The sequence below is a fragment of the Lactuca saligna genome, chromosome 8, assembly GCF_052625555.1.
Source record: "Lactuca saligna cultivar CGN05327 chromosome 8, ASM5262555v1, whole genome shotgun sequence".
In the NCBI taxonomy this organism is placed as follows: Eukaryota; Viridiplantae; Streptophyta; class Magnoliopsida; order Asterales; family Asteraceae; genus Lactuca; species Lactuca saligna.
This window is the reverse complement of record NC_136424.1, coordinates 63770107-63788270: the sequence shown is the minus strand read 5'-3', so window position 1 is coordinate 63788270 and position 18164 is coordinate 63770107. Positions and strand designations below refer to the sequence as shown.

The window sequence follows — 18164 nt, the reverse complement described above, 5'->3', positions numbered from 1 at the left end:
GCGGGTAATGGTTGGTGGTGATAGGTAGTGGATAGTGATGGGTGGTGGTTAGTAGTGGTGATGGTGGGTGGTGGTTGTTGTGATGGTGACGGGTGGTGGTGGGTGGTGGGTAGTGATAGGTGGTGGTGGTTGGGTGGTGATGATGGTGACGGGTGGTGGTGGTGGTGGTGCTTAGTGATAGGTGGTAGGCGGTGGTGGTTAGTGATAGGTGGTGGTGGCGGGTGGTGGTTGGTGGTGGTGGGTGATGGTGGTGGCTGGTGGTAGGTAGTGATGGGTGGTGGGTGGTGGTTGGGGGTGATGGTGGTGGCGGTGATGGGTGGTGGGTAGTGATGGGTGGTGGTGGCGAGTAGTGGTGTTAATGGGTGGTGGTGGTTGTGGTGGGTGGATGGTGGGTAGTGATGAGTGATGGCAAGTGGTGGTAATAGGTGGTAGGTAGTGGTTGTTGTTGGTAGTGGTTGTGGGTGGTGGTGGCGAGTGGTGGTGATGGTGGTGTGTGGTGATGGTGGTGGCAGATGGTGGTTGGTGGTGGTGGTGGTGGGTGGGTGGGTAGTGATGGGTGGTGGTTGTGATGGGTGGTGGTGGGTGGGTAGCCATGGGTGGTGGCAAATTGTGTTTTTCAATTTTGTTCTCAAATGTTCTCGCGATAAGAAATGTCATTGATTTAACGTTCCTATATATATATATATATATATATATATATATATATATATATATATATATATATATATATATATAGGTTCAGGTTAATTTGAAACTATGCTAATTTTGTAAGAACGTGAGACTAATTCTAAAAACTAATTTTAAAATATAAAATAAAAGGAAAAATCCAAAAATTCTTTTTTGAATTATTGTTTTCGGAACTTTATTCAACTAAAAAGATAAAAAAAAAATAGAAAAAAAAGTTACCGTTTTTTTTTTTTTAAATACTTTCTAATAGAATATTACACTGTATATATTGTAAAATAATTTTTAGATATTTAGAATATTCTACTAGATTTGTCACATATGTAGAATATTCTAAATATTATACTAAAATATGTAAAAAATGTATTTTTTTGTATTTATTTTATTATTTTTTTATTATTTTTTTGATTTTTTTTTTGGAAAATATATATTCCGAAAATATTATTAGAATTTTTTTTTTTGAAAATTTTTAATTATTTTGCATTTTAAAAATGTTTAGTTATTTCTAATAAATGAGTGGTTAGGATTGTGTTTTATCTAATATATATATATATATATATATATATATATATATATATATATATATATATATATATATATATATATATATATATATATATATATATATATATATATATATAGTTAGGTTCATGTGAGACGACCTAATTTTGTGAGATCGTGACATGCATTTTTTTTTTATTTTTTTAGTTAATATAAGTTCCGAAAATAATATTAAAAAAAAAGAATTTTTTGATTTACATTTATTTTGCATTTTAATATTATTTTTAAAATATGTACAATGTAATATTCTATTTAGAATATTTCACGTATTGTTTAAAAAAAAATAAGATTTTTTTTACTTAACTCAAGTTCCGAAAATAATATTTAAAAAAAGAATTTTTAGATTTTTCCCTTTATTTTGCATTTTAAAATTACTTTTTAGAATTTGTTAGTGTAATATTTTATTTAGAATATTTGACGTATTAAAAAAAAAGCAGGATTTTTTATTTATTTATTTTTATTAATTTTTTAATTTTTTTAAATTAATTCAAGTTCCGAAAATAATATTTAAAAAAAGAATTTTTGGATTTTTCCATTTATTTTTCATTTTAATTTTATTTTTATATTTGGTCTTACGGTCTTACAAAATTAGAAAGGTTTCAAATGAACCTGAATATATATATATATATATATATATATATATATATATATATATATATATATATATATATATATATATATATATATATATATATATATATATATATATATACGGTTAGGTTCATTTGAGACCACCTATATTTTGTGAGACCGTGAGACGCATTTTTTTTTAAATTTTTTTTAGTTAATTCATGTTCCAAAAATAATATTTAAAAAAAGAATTTTTTAATTTTTCCATTTATTTTTCATTTTAAAATTATTTTTAGAATATGTAGAGTGTAATATTCTTTTTAGAATATTTTACGTATTTTTTAAAAAAAAATAGAATTTTTTTAATTTTTTTTAATTTTTTTTAGTTAATTCAAGTTCCGAAAATAATATTTAAAAAAAGAATTTTTAGATTTTTCCATTTATTTTGCATTTTAAAATTATTTTTTAGAATATGTCAGTTTAATATTTTATTTAGAATATTTCACGTATTTTTCAAAAAAAAGGAATTTTTTTTATTTTTTTTTAATTTTTTGTGTATTCTTTTAAATTTTTTTTAGTTAATTCAAGTTCCGAAAATAATATTTAAAAAAAGAATTTTTGGATTTTTCAATTTATTTTGTATTTTAAAATTATTTTTAGATTTGGTTTAAAGGTTTTACAAAATTAAAATGATCTCAAATGAATCTGAATATATATATATATATATATATATATATATATATATATATATATATATATATATATATATATATATATATATATATATATATGCACACGTAATCTTATGTGATATACTATTTTTTATGATTAGGTGCCTAGTAAAACAAAGCATGGCAAGTTGGCAATCAATCACATCGACTTTATCTAGACAAAGATAAAAAAAGTTTAACCTTATATAAAGTAAACGAGGCTTGTTAGCTTAGCTAATAGCTAACCAGATTAAGGTCTCATTTTTCAACCTATTCGAAATATAGCAATTAGAAACCCAAACAAAGCTATAAATTATAATATTTTTTCTCTAACCTATTCGAAATATAGAAATTAGAAACCCTAACGAAATTATAAATTATAATATTTTTTTCGTGGTTTTACCGAAACAAAAATGACGTCTTTTCAAACTCTCCGAAACAAATATTTTTTGTGGTGGAGATCCTGTAGACAATGAATCGTATACTTTAATTTTTCAAACTAATATTTCTATCTTACATACATGAAATTCAGTTTAGAATAATTCAAATCAACATTTGTGAATCTTGAAACAAAAACAAAAACCAAATTGCCAAAGAGATTCTAAATTCATTTGAGAGAGAGAGAGGTATATACGGCTCAAGTTAGAATTGTATTTATACTTGATAATTAAGGTTTTTCTCTTCTAAATTAGTTAAATAAATCACATAATTAATCACATAATCAATGGTTTCTAAAACAAACCATCGTCAGAGGTTCTTCCCTTTAGACCCAGCAAGGGGCGTTGCCTCTAGGACCTAGCAAAGGGGCACGACATTTTTAGTGGCGGAGCTAGATGAGGCGTTGGGGTACTACGGTAATACCCTTAAAAAATTATTTTTTTAATATAAAAAATATTGTTTACAAACATTTTTCATGTTATTGTACCCCTAACTAAAAAGATTATAACATGTTTTTTAATATCCGATATTAGATAACTAAATATAATATATATTGACAATGTTTGTACCCCCATATCAAAATTCTTGATTCCGCTACTGGACCCCCTTGACCCTTGCCATTTTGTCGTACCAGCTTATTATAATTCGATCGTATATATGCGAGCATTCCATACACACTCAACATATAATATAAAGTACAAATCATAAACCTCTTAGCTCACATATTAACTTTAACTACACATATCAGAGTTGGACTAGAGGAGGTACAAGGTGTGCGATTGCACATGACTAAAGTCCTCATAGGGGACCAATTGTTTTTACGTATTTGGAAAATTCCTTTGTTAATCTGTTACTAATTCGTTGATAATATTTCACTAACATCGCTAGTTTTCATTAATCCGTTGTCACTCGTTGCCACCCTTTGCTTATTCGTCGCCACCCTTTGCTAATCTATTGGAATCAAGTGGCTTTTAGTTATGTTGCCATCTATCTTCATTCATTATTTTTATACTAGAAATTGAGGTATCAACGACAGATTCATCTCCTACCGGATTGTTGTTAACACAGAAAAAAAAAAAACATTTCATTTACAAATAATCATCGATGAGCACTAGCAACGGTTTAGCAACAGACATCAACAATAGATTAGCGACAGAATGTAGGGGTCCTGGAGTAACTTGTGTCATCGCTAATCCCTCGTTGACAATTAGCGACAAGGGTTTTTCTCGAATGACAATTAGCGACAAAGGTTTTTTTTTCGACTGATAATGTTTCTGATTTTAGTGTCACCATGTCATTTTAAGTAACTGGAACTAACATGTGAGCTAAGGAGCTTCATAATTTATACTCTAATATATGTTCGGGGTTGTGCGGAGTGCACACATATATTAGATCGAATTAGAAGCCGATTCGACGACTAGTCTGGGGTCCGGTGGCAGCGCCCCCGAGTCCGGGGTTTCCAAAGGGGCAACGCTCCTTTGGTGGGGTCTAGGGGAGGTGCCCCTAGCGGGGTCCAAGGGACAGAGCCCGTGGCTGGGGTCCTGCTAAATCCGGATTATGGTAAAACCAACGAAATTCGTTAGTTTTGGTAACCTTAAATCCTCATTAAATCCGGATTAATATTACTTGCTTACAAAGCAACTAATGACGATCTAACCCTAATGAAAGTCTAATCTTGTTTAATATATAAACAACTATTCCACTACAGAAGATGGTTACGATCTTAAACTCTCGTTTTTCATCATATTTTTATAGAATCCTCTAACATATTGACTTACGTTTTATGTGTCTATAAACGTAAGTGTCCATTTGGATTATCCTAGATTGAATTTTTGTAACCCATGCATATAGTAGAAATATCAGTTTGGAAAATGATATCATGATCCAAGTTGATATCCAGACATCCACCACAAACCTTAATTCTCCCAACAGACAATTCCATCGCTAATCTGTCATTGATAGACTTTAGTGATGATTATCGACAAAAATATCGGTTACTGGTACATCTGTTTCTACTAGTGGTGTATTTATGTTCTAATTTAATATTAAAATGTTAACAGACGAATATGAAAAAATGATTTAGTTATTTGAAAAGCTTTTGAGGAATGAGTGTTAAAAAGTTCGATTAAACTTCTGTAAAGACGGATTTTTCTATTAGTTTCTTTTTCAAAATTTAAAGATTCATTGTGTTATTTTGATATAAAATATTTTTAATAACTTGAATATTTTAATTTATGTCATGCACCTAAAAGTAGGGATAACAGTCCGAAAAATAAAAACTTCCTAAACAATTAATGTGAAACATTTATACAAAACCTTTAATTGTTTTGCAAATCTCTTAATGACGAGGGACATGTGAGGAGGTTTATTTTTCTTTAATAAAAAGTACGGTTGTAATGTTATAGCTTTAAAAATAAAATTAATTGGTAAATATATTTACAACTACAATCTTTTAGTTAAAATATAACATCATATTATCATATTATATTTATAAATGATGTATTTTTTTTATCATCTCATATATTTAAAACATCCACACAAATTTCGAAACACTTCATTCATTTGAAACCCCCACATTTTTTCATCTTCAAAGTAATTAATCACACATAATGAAAGATTTTATAACTTATATAATATGTTTAATAAACAATTAATGGATAGTCTACTATAAAAACGATATTCTCTTTGAGCAGACACACAAATATAAATCATATATAAAATTCACAAAGAAAACACGTTTAAAGGTTTTGTGTCGGTTTGAAGGATTTAGACTATTTTTCGAACCATGTTATTATGTTAAAGTTTTTAATTTGTAAGGTTATTATATAATAATTCTTTTTTTTCTTGGTTTAAGTATTATTTTAAGACAATCATTGTATGATGTGATTGAAAGTTTAATGTAAATTAGATTAAATTCATATTATCGTTCATATTTTATGGAAAATGATATAGATAATAATTAATGAAATATTATATATATGTTTGTATGTTTGTGTTACTTCAAAATAATAATTAATTAAAAGTAATGGATATGCAATATTATCCACAGTATTCATGTAAGTCTCTTTTAAAATGCAAATTGTTTATCATATTACTTTATATTTTAGTATATTTTTAACATTTTAATTATAATAATAAGTGACTTTTAAAAGTTTCCTTTCGTTTATTAATAATAATAATAAGTGGTTTTAAAACTAATGAACCGTAATTATAAATAATAAAATCAAATTATAAAAATAATGGATATGTTATATTATCCATATAAATCTCTTTTGAAATGTGAATTGTTTATCAGTTTATTATTTAGTATATTTTTCACATTTTAATAGTAATATTAGGTGTTTCATAAAAGTTTTCTTTAACTTATTAATAATAATAAGTCCTTTAAAACTAAACAATAATTTTAAATGATAATAACATCAATTTACAAATTACATAACATTAACAATAAATAAATTATATAATAAATGAACATCATTTTTGATATTAGAAAATAATTGCATAAGTAAAAAATTTAAATTAATCAATCATAACAATTGTTAAAATTAATATTAAATAGATAATTATATTTAATTTATTAATGAGAAAAGTGAGTTGATGACAATGAATAATATTATTTAAAATATTATTGCAAAGTTAATATCAATAACATAATCATTTTAAACATATATTCTACAACATTTTAACAATATATTTTTAACCTACGATGTGTAATGTGCGAAAATTCGTCTTTATATATATATATATATATATATATATATATATATATATATATATATATATATATATATATATATATATATATATATATATATATATATATATATATATATATATATCATGCAAACAATATGTAGTTTCCATCAAACCAAATATCTCCACTGATTAAAAATCAAGTGCTTTTAACTATTAGAGTTTGAGACCAAGATTTAAACATTTTAACTATTTAGTTAAGCCTAACATATGACACGGTTCATATATCAAGGACAGAACATACAAACATTGGTTGGAAAGTGGGTTAAACATTAGGAAACTGTGTAACGAGTAGACGTCGTTAGAGTTTAATGGAAACTACGAATATACACGCGTTGCGTAGAACACAAAAATATAATTAAAATAATGTGTAAGAAAAAATATTATGTCATTATCATTAACATTAAATAGTAGTTTCATTTTATGTTGCAATAAAAAAATTACCATTAATATTGGAATACTAATTTTAATTTTATATTGTAATAAAAAAAATAACTATGTGGTTGTCTGTCAAACTTTGTTGGAAAGCCAATGTTTGTATTAGAAACTTTTTAGGTTGGTAACAATATTCACTCACATTTGTCTACCAAACTTTGGTGGGAAACTCGATTATTTATGAATAAAAATTCAATATTTATTATTCATTATCAAGTTTCTTTTAGAAAACTAGATTAAACGTGAAGTTGATTATTTGGAAACATGAAGAAAGATATGTTTGTAGAAGGAGAGATGAGAGAGTATAGAGGATTGTGTATTTCTAGTTTGTTATATGGGTCGCATCTCCGGCCTAGCTAGGTGCGCATGCGGGATTTGGCCATATCTTGTAATGTGTAATGTCTCCGTTATCTTATTAACATCATTTAAATTACATTTGTAAGTAATATCCAAACATTTTAATCTCATAAACTGCTTACATCTTTTGGTGATAAACTATTAATCCTTTATTTACACCCACCATCCAGTGCTTAATCATCTCTTTGAAACATTTAATCCATATTTTCTATTAGAGAGCTAAGAAATATAACACAGTAACTTAAAGAATATCATGTTGGGTTTATGATGATTATCAAACATATAGCAACGAAAGCAAAATAAAAATAATTTTGATCACCATAAAGTAAAAGGATCTTGTTATAGTGAACTTTTAGCAACAAAACTAAAACCTAGAGTGTTGACTGAATTCAATACTTTTCTTGTGGATGGAGGAGGAACCTATTTCCTTTCATGTCATGGATGATGTGAAGGTCCAAACCAACACCTCTATAATGTGATTGCACACCAAGATGGATTATCTAGCACTTGACATGATTTTTTTTCTTCTCTTGTGGCTAAAACCGAACACACACACATACACCCGATGGGGAAGGGCTACCGAAAAGGTGTACAGAATGAGAGGGAGAAAGGAGAGATCTTGAGATAGAGAGAGAATTATTGAGGAGATGGGAGGGGGCTAATTGCTTATGTGATTGTTGTGATATGTGCTCCAAGCTCAACGCCATCTTGTGGTGGTTCCATTTGAACTAAGGCCTGTAATCATAACAATTAAGAAGATGTGTCGGTCGGCGTCCGAGAAGTGATCCCGGGACGAAGCTCCAGCAGTCTAGTTAGTTTAAGTGTGTACATGAGAATGCAGAGATTGTGGTTTTTAGCTACACGAAAGCGATTCTCTCCTCTGAATGAGAATGATTCCTTTTATACATGTCCTCTGTTGAGCATGATCCCAAGGGTTTCCTTTGTCTCCCCTGGGCTGATAGAACGTGGAGAAGCCCCATTGGTGGATCGTGCATTACTAGTAGTCCTCTCTGCTATTGGTGCAGAGGGAATAAAGGATAATGCTCTGAGCATTACACTTGTCGCCTTAGGGAGTGATCACTTGTGTTTTGGCTTATTATAGACTGAATATTGTTGTCTAGAGTTGGACTTGGGCAAGAAAGCACCAAGCACCAGGGTCCTAGAACGAGGCTGTGATGGAGAGGGCGAGGGTATGACACTAGGTTGGTTAGCGATTGTTAGCTAGGTCATCCTAAAGATAGCAGATCTATTATCTTTAACGTATTTCTAGAGGGATGCACAAACAAGTCTCCTAGGCTAGTAGGTATAGGCGTTGGCGTAGCGTAGCCGAGTCGTTCTAGCCTTGATTAGGACACGTGTTCGACGTAGATGGTTTATACGATTGACTGATGTCACGGAACCGTTATTGCATACAGTTTCATCATGAAGACGATTTGACATTCCCTCTCCTCATATAAACCTATCTTATCAAGAGCGGCTTTCTTCTTCCTTTTTCGTTCTCTAATGCTTCTGAATTCTCTTTGCATCCATTTTCTTTTCTCTCATATTTGCACTAAAACAACAATAGTTATTGACTGATTTGGAATCGAGCCGACTCTTGAGGAGTTTGTGTCTTTGTAGCTCTGCTTTGGTTTCATGCGAGAGCACGGAGTGTAGTTTTCAAGAAAGAGGGCCACTATCTTTGAAGAGGAAGCATGGTTGCGGTTACCAATGACATATTTCTTCGATGAAATTATGCGTCAGTATCACTTTTCTGTGGATGATTTGACCCCTAATTTTGTGAGCAAGATCTTGGGGTTCGAACTGGCTTGTCGAGCACTTGGTGTCTTTCCCTAATTATGGTAGTTTAAGGTTTATTTTAACTCGTCCACACAGTCCAGTGTTTACACCTTCTCTCAAAGATGAAACATCCATGAATTCATCATCAACCAGAAGGCACCTAAAAAGAACTTGCAGGACAAGCGGTTCTGGGTTAACATCAACCTAGTTGGTTTTGGTTATTCCCATTCGACCACTTTCTTTGACTGAGCTCGAAAACTTTTGGGTGCCAGTCTGACTGTGGCACAGGTGTAAAGGAACATCTGTTTCAATGGGGAAGATTGGGAGGATTGCATCTTTCCTTTGGCAAGAATAAGTGCCGTCTGGCAACACTGAGGGAATATGCCCCAATTCTTTGTGAAGTAGGATGGCGAGTACTCTTCTCCTTCCCCCCTCCTTTTTTTTTTTTTTTTTCTTTTTTGGGAGGTAAAAGGGGTTTGCTAATCCTTTTGTTGTTTGTATTTGCAGTTATCGAAAGGGTGTTATTCCTTGAGACGGTTTGGGGGGGGGGGGGGGAAGTACAAGGGAGATCTATAGTACCATGTGGTGGACCTAGTGGAGATTATTCCTCTGCCTATTAGTGTCGATCGTGCGCTGGTGCTTTCCGCTCCTCTTGCTGTCAGGGGTTAGGGATCCGCTACTCATGTCAATCTTGTTTTGGTGGATATACCTGTTGATGGTGTTTCCTGTGGCGATCCTCCGCCTCAAACCTCTGAAGATGAACCGAAGAAGGAGGTGTTGATCAGCGACAGTCGTACAACCAACAAGCGGCATATAACTTGGATGCATTCCCCTCTTGTGGAAGATGTTGTCGCTAACTCTATTGGAAAACGTCTTCGCAAGAAGCGTAACGTCAATTTTTTTTTCTGAGAGAGTCCAACACGATAATCATCATCCCCAATGATGACAATTCTCACCAGTCGGAGGGGATGGACAAGGAGGCAACAAAACTGACTTGGGAACCAAAAAAGAAATAGGAGGATGTTATCGACCTTTCCGTTGATGAGGGCAAGCTTGAAAAGAAGATGTAGGTTCACCTCCAAACTGCTCATGGCCCTACTTTGTCTCCGAAGAGGGACACCACCGTTTCTGGTGTTTCCCCTTCGCCATTGGTATCTCCCGACATTTATCTCCTAGGATGGATGCTTACTCATGAGTCCTTACTCTCTCAAGATGTCGTTGCATACAAGTGGTGTTACCATGCATTCCTTCCAGATACAGTGGAAGCACTAGCGTCTCTCTTTGATTCCCACATAACGAACAACCTTCAATATGCGACTACCCAAATTTCCCTTACTTGGTGGCTGTCGCTGGGCGCCTGCATCGTGTGGGCTCAGACTTGGTGGAATTGACTGCCATCAAATCTGAGTGTGCCGAATTAACGGATAAAGTGTTGAGTCCGGAGGAGGATAAGTTCAAGTTTGAAGAGCTTTAGGATCTATTGGTCGGGAAGAAAGCTTTAATGGAGGACCAAGTGACAAGCTTGGATGGTGAAGTGGAGCACTTGTCTAAGCAAGTGGAGACCTTGGTGGTAGAGAAGAAAGTTTTTAAGGGGCATGTGATGCAGCAAGGTGAGCATCTGGCAATTCAGGAGTTGGAGCGAAGGATTTTAGAGGTGGATATGGCTTGGCTACTCCAAAAGGTTATTGTTCATGTGGTGGATCAGATCATTAAGAGCATTGAGTTTATGTTGGGAATGATGAATGAAGGCAACCTGTGTGGCTGCTAGCATGGAGGGTGGTAAACATGTGGTGCGGGAGTAGGTGGTTGCCACAAAATTTAATCCAGAGGAGCTGAGTACAGTTGTGGAGCAAACCCAAGCAATCCATGACTCCATTAAGGCCTTTATGGAGACGGACTTTGATTCATATCGCTGTTTTGGTGAACTGGATTTGTCGAGCCTTCGTTACCTATGTCGTGATTCCGACGCCGAGGGTAACCCACCAGAATGTGGCTCTTCAAGTGCTAGACCCTCTTCCAATCCACGTGGTAATTGATCTCTCCTATTTCTGTGTCCCTTTAGTTTGTCATTTTCATGATCATGTTTTAGAAACAATGTTTGAACAATATTTTCCTTGGTTTGTGGCCCTGCGTGTTCTTTTTTTAAGTATGGGGTGCGTTCGGCAGACAATTTGTTTTAATTCGTTGTCTAATGGTATGATTATATTTTTCATAAAGTTTGCTTGCTTTGGTCCCAGACGGTTTATGGTGGCCATGTTTGGTTCCTTTTCTAAGGTTAATGTTGGCTTATGAGGTGCAATTGTTCATGTTTTTCCCATTGGAGGGATTTCTTTCCAAAGGTTTGTGTTGGCCTTAGGAATTGACTGGGAATGATTCCTACTTGCTTTGTAGGGTGTTAAGACTCGAAGAGTTCCTCCCTTTGATAGGTGAAAATTATTTGGTTAACCCACTTATTTGTTTTACTAGGTTTGTATGAATTGTGATTTTATGATTTATACTTAACCAATGTTTTTGGTTTTTGGCCAGAGAGTTCACGCTCGCAATCTTAGGGTTCGTCCTTTATTTGAGTCATTGGGCTATGATTTTAGGCTAAGGCCTTGGATAGCCTTCTTTTATGGACCTTGGCTAGTTCAATTTAATTATGGTATTCACTTTTAGGTAAAGTTATCTAGTTACTCTTTAAGACTTTGTTTAAAGTCTTGGGCCAATGAAAGTTGCACTCTGGCCTTAGTCATCTAAGTCAGGCTGACATCGTCATCTCGAGACTCTTAGGAATTAGGTATTTTTTATATCAAGGGAAAGGTTATGATCCTTTAAAGCCTTTGTTCATGTCATGGGAAAAGGTAATAGTCCTTTGATTTGGATTGGCACGTTTAGGGAAAGGTTATAAGCCTTTAAAGCCTATGGTTGCATCCTTGCATCGATTTCACTTAAGTGACGTCGATGATTAGTCCTTGTTATCACTTGTTAAATGTGCACAACCTCTTATTGAAATGATATCAATCTTGAATAAAAATAAACATCTGAATGGTTTTCGAAAATAGTCAACCTCCATCATTCTTTTGATAATGTTTTGGAAATATCAACACTATTTAGTGAGGACAAAAATGACTAGATGTTTTCACAAAATGGTCCTAGAACTAGAACTAACTGTTGGGGTGTGATTATCCACTTGGAGTTAGATCACTTTGCCACCGCCCTTGATGTATCTTATTCTGTCTTTTCTCTTTTCTCTAAAAGTAAAAGTGGCACAAATTGTGCATGTTTGAAGTCCGGGGGATAAGCCTCATGTCTTGTGCCTCCAAGATGTAAGATGCACTCCAGTACGTCGCTATTATCTTGTATGGGCCTTCCCATGTGACACTTAGCTTTCCTTGGGGTTGAGCATGACTGAATTCATTCTTCCTCAATACCCATTCTCCTACGTTGTAGTTCTTTACTCGTACACGCTGATTGCAGTAATTTTTGGTGCTAGTTTTGTAAGCAACTTTGCTGAGCTGGGCTACTTCGCGCTTCTTGTCAAGGATGTCTAAGTATTGACGTTGTCTACCTTCATTGGTGTCTGTGTCAAAGTCCGTCACCTGTAGCTAGGGGTGCAAACGAGCCGAGCCGAGCCCGAGCCTGGCCAGGCTCTGCTCGGGCTCGTTTAAGTTATATGAGGCTCGAGCTCGAGCTCGGCTCGATTCGAGCTTTCTTGTACTGAGATCGGCTCGAGCTCGTAACGAATTATCCAAGCTCGGCTCGGGCTCGGGCTCGACTCGTTTTTTATCTGACGTGCCTAAATAAGCTTAAGCTCGGTTCGAGCTCGTTAAGAAACTCGTTTACTAATACCCTAAATCCGTAATTCCTCTAATATATTTTTATTTTAATATATATAAATAATAATAAATTATATTATGTAAAGGCTCGTTTAGGCTCGCGAGCCTAATCAAGCTTAATGACATAGGCTCGAGCTCGAACTCATTTAATAAACGAGCTTAATTTTAAGCTCGAGCTCGGCTTGGGCTCGTTTAAAACCGATTTCGAGTCGAGTTTTTAACGATCCGATCCCGAGTAGCTCGCGAGTAGCTTGGCTCGTTTGCACCCCTACCTGTAGCCATCCGACCAATATTTCAGGTGGGAGTACCGCCTCAATGTCGTATGTTAAGCTAAAGGGCGTTTCCCTGGTACTGGATTTGGAGTTCGTGCGATACGACCCGAGCACTGTGGGCAATTCTTTGACTAGCATAAATGCATATCAAAATTACCTTAAAGAACACATAATCATATATATAGTATACTTTGATTAGCATAGATGGAAAATTTTCATATTAAAATGAAGAACTCATCACACATCAAAAAAAGAATAAGGGTATGTATTTTAGGTAAAACTTCACCTTAGTAGTCTTAAGTACTTCATTTTACTTATAGGGTTTTATATACACGTAGTAGTCACCTATGGTTAACAATTATATCATTAATCAATGACTAATTCTATAAAACAACACTTGAACCAACCCTAATCACCTTATTTAAATTAATAACATAAATGAATTAATGATGAAGCTACAAAAAACAATTTGAATTTAATTGGAAAAGAGTGAAACTTTTATGTCCAACAAAAAGTACTCGGAAAAGTCGGACCTTACTTAGTCCCTGATTGGATTGAGTGAAACTCCAAACTTGCACATGTCAAAAGAATTTCGTTGAAATGATTTCCAAATTCATCCAAACCCCTTCCATTGCTACCAATGAACCTATATATGCATTTACTTCTTCATATGTGTTCCTAAGACTTTGAAAATATAATTACAAAAAGATATAAGATCCAAATTTGATGATCCTATGAATTTTAACATAAAAAGTTGCTTATGATCAATATGAACCATTTAAATATTAAAATAAGTGTAATTCCCAAATCAACATTGGATTATCATCAAAATTGAATCTAATGGACTTTCTAAGTAATATTAATAACCATAGTTAAAGTTTAATTATTTTTTCAAAACTAGATCATGTCATAATCATAACTCAAAAACACCATTAAAGTTATGAGCTAACTTGAAAAACTAATTCATTTGCCAATTATATGTAAATATAATCAACACATGGTAGATTTATTTGTTCCTAAATGACTGTAGAAACATAAGATAGTTAAATCATAGATTAAACATGCATATGGGAGTTGAAATTCTAATTCACCATTGTTAGGGTTTTGATAACTGAAAATGAAATTAAAGCTCCAAATCAAGAAATAAATGAGGGATTTGGCTTTAAATTCATGAACAATTGTTTATATGAAAGCTAGAACATTAATCAAGTTATACTAAACAAACTATTTGGAGAAATCATAATTGCTCCTAGGTTGATCCTATGTTAAGAAGAATAAAAAAAAATATACCATCTAATGCCTCAAGGAAATGGTTGTAGCTTCTAGTATTCACCTACTCTTTCAATCTCCTTTTAGGCCTTCTTCTATGACCAAAACCACCAAATACTCTCTTTTCTAGCTCTCATGCTCTGTTGGTTTAAATGAAGGGAAGGAGAAAGTGATGTGGTCTAATCTATTTGGTCAATGCAAACATAAACCACTCCACTTTCTTTTAATCTCATGTGACCATAACAAACTTCATTGACAAGCTTGTTTCTAAAATTACAAAAATTTCCCTAACTAAGTAACTTTTTGAGAGAATCCACAATGCAAGTACTATAAGAGGTGAATAAGGAAATAACTAGGATTGAATATCAGTTGAATGGACTATGAGTGATGACATGAAATACAGTTGACTGATAATTAAATGATTTAATAAAATGAATAAAATAATACGTATGATTGAATATGTGTTTAATACATTGTGGGTGTTGTTTTATATAAGTTTAACGATGATATCAATCCATTGAACTCTATAACTCTATAGAGTTCAAATAATTCTATAGAGTTCAATGGATTGTAGATGCACTCACTCCCGATCTAAGTCTAGACAATGTCAAAAAAAAAAGTTTCACAAAATTGACACTTTTATTCCCTCAATCTCATTAGAAAAGTTAGCCTAACTTAAACGATTCTAATATATCTTAAAACTTTTTATTTCACTAAAATATCCATTTAACTTATTTCCGATTGTTTATTTTATTTTATTTATAAAGGACGATTTCTAAGCTTAAAAACACGTGTTACACAACTCCCCCATTAGATGGATGATTTACAAATAATATGGTATGTGATATTTAAACTTGAGTTTTGTATGAAAATAAATGGCAAAAACTAGAGTCTTCGTAATACAAAAATTAATTGATAATTACAAATGATGGTATGGCCCAATTCAAGTAGAGTCTTCGTAATACGATGTGGCAAGTAAGTGAATGGATACTATCTAAAAAAATCTTTTACAAGGAAATTTCTACACAACTACCCCAATAGATCCTTCAACCACCTTCTTCATGTCTCTTGAATCTTTCATCAACCTCTGTGTGGGCCGTAGACACATTGCATGCTTTAGAAAATCTATCTTCACTTTTGAACATGACATCAACATTTTAAAGTAGCTTTGAATAAGAGGGTAGCATTCCAACTTAGCTTTCTATCACGTGGCAATATGTGGATCTCTCTATCGGTATATTTGAAAGCTCCCTCGTTTCCTACTCTGCTGGTATGATATCGACATCTTAGCTGCATTTGAAGAAGAAATTCCTTTTTTTTTTTTTTTTAATTATCGTTTTCATGTGTAAGATTGCTTCCAATTGGTACATCCACATGCATGCACTTGTTGCACGCGTCTAGCTACTCATACTCGGCTTTTCTTTCACACAAATACCCGATAACAACCTTGTGTTTTCTTCCTTAGAAATAGCAGAACTGTATTGATAAAGATCCTAGTTACAAATGGATATTGCTTCAATGGAATTTACTGATGAAAATTAAATATCTGCGTAACAAATATTGCTCAAAATGACTTATGACACCAAATATCGCCCCTACTGCTGTGGAATACTATACAAGTATTTTGAAGCATGCATCCTGGGAACAGAACGTGTAGTGCCAAATCCATTTTGGCCTCTGTTTGAATCAGACCCCACACCTACTAGCTTGGTGTCTGCGTGGATTTTAGCTATTGGTGTGACAGAATCCAAGCGGCGGCACCATTCCCTCCTGGAGGGGGCCGCTATGCCTGCCACCTTATCGCCGCCACCTGTCATACAATATTCATCACCGGAAACTCGCACTGCCTTGTGACTATGACACCCTGAAAGAATACCGGAACCTTTGACTCTCTCCGTATCTCCTTTTGCTTTAACAGTTCGAGCGACTGCGAAATCGTCAGCAGTTGAGAAATCAGCAGCACAGGCCGTAACGACACTCCAATCAACACTTGCCTCGCTCGGTGCATACCCGTTGACATTGCTTGGCCTTCCTTCAGAATTCTCTAATGCTTGGCGAGAAAGAAACGAGTTGTTCTCGTTAGTGGAGAAGCTCTCGATTTCGAATAAGTCTGAGCTCGCATCGCTTCCTGTGTCATTGTGTCCACCGTTCCTTGAAATGTCTATAATGTCCGCTCGTGGAGTCACTCCGTCCCAGTTCAACATTGTTAGTTTCCTCTCCAGGCTAAAAGACTTCTTCCCTGGAGAACCGAATACCTCCGATGAATAGTGTAGCTCAAGTTCTGGTGGCTCCGAATGTTTCCCATCTGCCATTGAAGAATTCAACACCGGGAAGGTGAAGCAGTCATCTCTTTTGAGATTCAACTCATCGAACTCAAACTTCTTCATGGGAACATCATCGTCAGCCCATCTGTTCGACAGCGACTTTGTTTTGTGACCCAAATCACCAGTTTTGACGGGCGGTTTCACGGCTTCATTAACGCGAACTTTGTTGTTGGTGACCTTGACGGAAGCATTGTCATTGCAATTGCAACCAAGACTAGCAAACAAGCTCTTGACCCCGGTTTTCTTTTTATGTTCGTTGCCATTACTAGCCAGTAACCCTCTCCGGCTGTTCCAACTCGATTCAGAACGAACGCTCGGAGTCCCAGACGGGGGAGTTGTCAGTTTAGGTTTAGGGCACGGTTCTTCATGTTTCTCTTGTGGCCTGTTTGAACCTCGATAATGAGCAGTCTTGTTAAGTTCTTCATCTATTGCTCCTGTGAAGTACTTCTCGGCTCCAAAAATCCCAAGTTCATCGTCTTGTACCTTCTTTTTTGTGTTGATCTGAGGGTGACTGAGTTTAATAATGAAGCGTTCTTGGGTGGCGTAGGAGGAAAACGAGGCATCCAGGAGATTAGTATTGTGTCTTTTCTCCGATGCAATCATGGTGTTTATTGTATCAGAATATGAAGATCGAGTTTTAGATGGATGTGTGAATGGCGAACATGGAAAGGTTTAAGAAAGACGGAGTGAAAGTGATGAAAAGTGATTATCAGTAGAGTGCTTTTAATAGGATGGGGTGGGGTGAGAAAGTGATCGTGATCCTAAAAAGGCACTTTGTGTGGTTTAGGATTCGCGACATGCATTTTAGGTATTTTAATAAGATGAAGTGATCATTATGATCGGCAGTACCTTTGTACATGGATATAGGGCTGTATGATATTTGGATGGCTCAATAGGACCTTCTGCCATTCTCGTTATTATATTAATTCTTAGATGAAAAATGGAAACTTGCAACACCAAGTGATGGGGACGAAATGAACAAATATGATAAGGATGGTAGAGTGATGAGGCAGGGCCATATGTCGTACAAGTAGGGAACTACACCAAAAGGAAGCCAATCTGCATGTGTACTGTCGACCTACTTTCCAAATACACTTTTTTGGGAGTTAGAATTAATAAATCGTGTTAAAGGTAAATCGTTGAGTTCACTTTTCAGTTCACATATGAGATTAGGACATGAAATACTATGATGAT

General features: G+C 34.3%; 1 protein-coding gene across 1 annotated transcript; it reads right to left on the bottom strand.

Annotated features, from left to right (window-relative positions):
- Positions 1-15569: 15569 nt before the first annotated feature.
- On the bottom strand, positions 15570-17841 carry LOC145008176 (protein PHYTOCHROME KINASE SUBSTRATE 2-like). Its single transcript, XM_078966798.1, has one exon. The coding sequence runs from the start codon at positions 17571-17573 to the stop codon at positions 16242-16244; it is 1332 nt and encodes a 443-aa protein (XP_078822924.1). The 5' UTR covers positions 17574-17841; the 3' UTR covers positions 15570-16241.
- Between the last annotated feature and the right edge of the window lie 323 nt (positions 17842-18164).

Bases quoted from the DNA above. Each gene is read 5' to 3' on its own strand.
- LOC145008176 (XM_078966798.1), bottom strand. From the start codon at position 17,573: ATGATTGCATCGGAGAAAAGACACAATACTAATCTCCTGGATGCCTCG.